Below are 5318 nucleotides of genomic sequence, written 5' to 3'. Positions count from 1 at the left end.
GAATTTATGATACTCGTCCACGTCATTCATTGAAAGCAGAATAAAGCAAAGACTATCATTTCAAAAAAAAAAAAAGGCGAGAAGCTTGGCATGACAGAGAAAACAAGCTACAGAATATGTAGACTTACGTGAGCAGTTATACAATTTTGGAAATGTCGTTATTACAATTAATGTTCACGACTTGTGTAGTTGTGTCTTTTCGGGCCAGAATTTTACCATTTTGGGTCCACAGAAATTTCCACTGTCTTTGTTTCCTCTTCTCGTTTGCCTCGTATTCAATAACTGCAACTCGTCACTAGCTTAGACATAAATATTGATGTATTCATCTCCTGTCAAATTGTGCTTTCCTTCGGTAGCGTGCATATTGCATGCTTATCATCAATCACTGTGTCTAATTTAAGAAGAGCGCACCCTATATATGAAGGCTTCACGCCTTTAGTACAGATCATTGTGCCGTTGTCTTGCAGCACACAGGAGCAGGGGTAAGTTTTATTTATATTACTACTAATCCTGTAAAGTACAGTTGAAGCATATTCTCCAACAACTCGTGTAATATCAAGTTATGAGGATCACAAAGGTAACAACCCTTTTGCATTTATTGATGTTTCGAATACCAAGTCACCAAGTTAAACAGCTTTAAATGCGATTATGCAGGCTAAATAAGACTTTTTATGCAATGATCTGAGTACAAACGTAAACATTGAGTCCCTTATTAAGCCTTGACCAAAAAGTCGCTCTGTTGATGTTTATAGAAACAGGTTTTTCTCTGTTAGTTTTGTGCACTTAGCCACTCCGATATATAATTTTTCCTGAATTGTGATGCCATAATATCAAGTAGTAAACATATTGCATTCTTTTCGCTCTTCTCGTGTTGTGGGCGGCTTACGGTGAAACGAGAGCGATCACTGATTGCGGATTTGATAATGGCCTGTTGTTTCATATCACCGTACGTGCCACTACCTCAAACCGAAGCTATTTTCTAGAAAACATATGTTGACAGCACATAGAAAGTATAGCGATAAAATAGTTGACGAGCACGACTAATGTAATATCATCTTACACAAAATACGCCATACGCATTGGTCGTTTTATACGACAATAATGGAAGTGTGGTCATTTCTTTATAACGCCGTCAAATACCGAGCAGGTTCTTTGTACCGCTTCATTACACCGGCAAAAATGACGTGTTCCTGGTCCTGCATGCCTCATAATAGACCATATACAGATAAAGTGGTCCAGGAATGTCTAAATAATACTTGGGACCTTTAAAATAAATATGAAATATTACTACCATGATTTGAATTATGTATTGTTTTTTATTACACCTTCAAGATCACTTACCAATTCTATTATTATGACTGTCTGATGGCAACATTCTAAACAAATTAACGTACGTTTCCAGGGTTGAATTGCATAAATACGATGCCATGCCATTGTGCCAACTTTTACCAGAATCCAATCACGTTTGGTGATCTGATCCGGATATGAAAAGAGTCATTGCCAACAAGAAGCCAATTAGGATGATAATTTTGCAGAAAACTTGCAAAGATATATTATGCAAGTAGCATTGAATATGAACCTTTTAACGACAACATTCTACTGCTATGCTTTTACACATTTTCTAGTTGTCAATGTCACTTTGAATGTGTATGTGTCTACATATCACTTGTGTCTGTCTGAAGAGTCAACCGAAAGGCCAGCAATGAAAAGTACGGTATCAACCGTGCTCTTATTGATCACGTGGCTGACAATCGTCCGAGGTAAATCTACATCATTCTCCTCTTTTCCTAACATATGCGGCACTATTATTAGAAAAAGGTTAACTCTCATATTGACATTTGAATGTTCCGATAGAAAGTAATAGTTTACGATGGTAGACGATTTATTGGGTACATAAGGGCTTACTCAGTATTGAAAGTTTCAAGCTGAAAATCAGTCCAGAAAGCTTAACTTCAATGATACTAACCAAAGTCAGCATAGAACCAGTTGGTGGGTTTTTAAGCTGCGCCTATACTAATTTGGAACGGTGGTGACCGTTGCACAAAAAGGCAACTCGTATAGCGATAGTGACATAACGTAACACTCCGACGAATGAGAGAGTAGGGACGGAAAAATGTCGGTTTAGTATTTTATCAACTGGATTGCTGAAAAAAAAACACTCTATATATAATAACTCAATGACGTCAAACCTACATACTCGGTGCTTGTTGATGCATACTCTAATGCCCTAATACATTTTCTGTAAGTTTTCCGAACTCCTATTTTGTGCTTTTTACGCTTGTATATTTTCAAGGAAGAATTACATTTGTACTGCGGCACTAAGACATTGAAGGATGGTGATTTACATTGTCATATTGAATATTTACTTCACCTCAAAACCCGATTCACTTTTCTTATATATGAGAGAAATTATCCTGATATTGCTTTCTGTTATGCAGATTAGGTTCGTAAAGTTTACACACTAATTTTCCAGCAGCAACATATATTTTTTGACATATTCTATCAATGGGTTAACACTATATTTTATTGTCGATCGAATACAACATAGCCCAATGTCCATCAGGCTGGAAGGTATTTGGCAGCAAATGCTATTATTTTGGAACCAACATGTTGGCCTGGGGAGACGCTGAAGCGTATTGTCAAAGTAACAACGGTCACTTGGCAAAGGATACCGCGGATGTGCATGGCTTCCTGTCTGGTGAGGTGTCCCAGCTTGATACGAGTGGTTGCAATCCAATATACAATTGCAATCTATACATAGGTTTGCTATATACGGTGAGAAATATCATATTTGATTAAAACAATTTCAATTATTTGCATGTTCTATCGATGTGCGAATTTCTTGCAGAACTTGACCTTTTGTGGACAATAATTAATCAGAACATATATCTTTGCATTTAAAACATTTTCTAACAAAGTTACAAGTACTGAAAAATATCTTTTACTTAAATAGTTTAAGCGATGAAATAAATATGGCGCTACATTCTTTTGACCCTTCTATTTTCCCGAAGCCTGGTGAAGGATACAGTTGGTCAGACGGATCAGCAGTGGATGAGAGCTTTATGCCATGGCAACCTGGTGAACCTAACAACGGAGAAGTTGAGAAGTCTGGCGAAATAGAATGGAGAAGCAGTGACTGGTCTGATTTCAAATGGAACGACAAACCATTGACTTGGAATCCCCCGGAAGCATGGTACATCTGTGAACAACCAGGTAGTTCCAATAAAAAAATAATTATTCCTTTTATAAGCAGGGAAGATGGATAGTTTGATGGTTTGAAAGATGGATGGACGGACAGACGGAACGATAGACGGATTGACCAATGGGTAGTACATTGGGAACATTTAAATTGGCGGATGGGCTGATGACCCGACGAACCTACCTACCTACCTACCTACCTACCTACCTACCTACCTACCTACCTACCTACCTACATACCTACATACATACATACATACATACATACATACATACATACATGCAGTGTACGATGTAAGGCTGCTCGCAGAAAAAAACTAGTCTAATGATTTTTGTTTCATTTGTTATCGCAGTGGTAGAAAAAGGGATACAGTAGATGGCCCATGGTTTAGCTTATTCCCCGGGACTAGATGATTTTAGTGACGTAAGCCTTATTGCAGAAGAGGCATCTATATTGTCTTAACATTATACACTATTAAATATTATTATTTATTACATGCACAAGCCAAGTTTGTCGTCTCCGAACAAAAAATACGGGATTTATTCTCTTGTCCTTCTACGTCACGACAACCCGCGTCTATGTCATCAATTTTGATGCGTCGGATCTTTTATTTGTCGATCTTTGGTGTGCTCGTAAATATGTAAACAAACAACATGGCGGCCGATCTTTCTCCCACGATCAAACTGTGTCTGACGTGAAAATATCGCAAGCATTGGTCATGATTATTAGAGTCTGACAATAATCAACTAGGCAAATTTTTGAGACGTGTTTGAGTTTTGTCGCCGATATGCGTGGGGGTTCGTATTCGTATGGACCCCGCAGACGCCTGAACTTTCGACGCACAGTCATAGAGAAAGATAGATAGAGTGGCAACGGGTATTGTTTAAGGCGTGAAGCGGTTACGTAACCCATCCATGTTCGCCTCGCCTCAGGTTGCTCTCGCCTCTCTTTTCCGAAGAGTGCCGACCATGAATCCTTCGGTAATTTTCGGATTTTCGCCAATTGTTAAGCGAAAGTATGTTCGGCAAAGTTTGTGTTGTTGTTGTCGTGTGGTGCTGAGCAGAATTGACGTGCTGGCGAAAACGGGAGTGTTTTGAGCTTCAGGAAAACGAGTTTTACCGTTTTAAAAATTCCTCTCATATTTTTATGAATATATAATGAGTGTGTTTGAACCAAATTTGAAAGTCTTTTATCGATACTGTCTGGTTTTACTCAATGGTTTACGGTCAGTCGTACTCTCTTTTACACGTGCGTCAAGGAAGGACATGTTTATGAAACTGCTGCCGTGTTATGTTTTGATTGGCGTGAAGCAGTGTTTCTGGCCTGAGAGCTCACAAAGTAACTATCGTTGCTACGCGACTGGCAGTACGATGCCATCTCGTCGTATTTTTCGCATAATCTCGTGTAATCATCAACCACAAACAAAGCCTCCAAAAACTTTAACACCTTTGGAGCTCATTTTAATATGAAAAGCCAATAGTCTACCCAGACGAACATGGAACAAAGGCATGCAAGTGTTGCTACTCTATGTTACTCTGTGGCACAGTGTACTTTCATGTGGTAGACCACGCGTCACGGTAGACATACGGTTTCCACCGCAACAATGGAGTCAAGTGTGGAGTCCATGCCTCCAAAACTCATGTAATGAAATCGATATTTTCACAGACTACGACATTAATAATCCGAACAATTTAAACACAAGAGTGTACCGCCTGTATATTCCGAAGGAATTACGTGAATAATTTGCGGGGACAACGAACTCGAAGCTGTTCGCGTTACCGTGGGTTCCGTAAGCATTCCAAACAGGGTCAGGCGCGACGTTTACAGTGTTCGCGCCGTCGAGATTCATTTGGTATTTGTTCCCGAAAAATAGCGTATCTTCGTCTGTGATAAATTTCTAGGACTATGCTGTCTTTGAAATAGAGTATAACTTTGTGGAAGGTAGCCAACGTGTAGACCGAGATCTGTCATTTGCTCCATACACGAACGAACGTGAACGCTCACGCACGCGACGGACGACTGAAAATGATTGACAACTTGTGCACGGCGTACTGATATTATTCCTAAAGTAGTTCAAAAGTTTAAACGCGGATTCGTCATGGAAACTTATTTTATTTTG

At 39.2% G+C, this 5318-nt stretch overlaps 1 protein-coding gene across 1 annotated transcript in view; it reads left to right on the top strand.

Moving 5' to 3' along the window:
- The first annotated feature begins 446 nt into the window (after window positions 1–446).
- Window positions 447–5318, top strand: part of LOC139137488 (macrophage mannose receptor 1-like) — a 6925-nt gene continuing 2053 nt past the window's right edge. The window contains exons 1-4 of the mRNA XM_070705626.1: window positions 447–482; window positions 1626–1760; window positions 2549–2775; window positions 3012–3213. Coding sequence (XP_070561727.1) covers window positions 1703–1760; window positions 2549–2775; window positions 3012–3213 — 487 coding nt within the window. The 5' untranslated portion in view covers window positions 447–482; window positions 1626–1702. The remainder of the gene's footprint in view (window positions 483–1625; window positions 1761–2548; window positions 2776–3011; window positions 3214–5318) is intronic.

Source organism: Ptychodera flava, chromosome 7 (genome assembly GCF_041260155.1).
Source record: "Ptychodera flava strain L36383 chromosome 7, AS_Pfla_20210202, whole genome shotgun sequence".
NCBI lineage: Eukaryota > Metazoa > Hemichordata > Enteropneusta > Ptychoderidae > Ptychodera > Ptychodera flava.
This window is presented reverse-complemented; position numbering and strand designations above follow the sequence as displayed.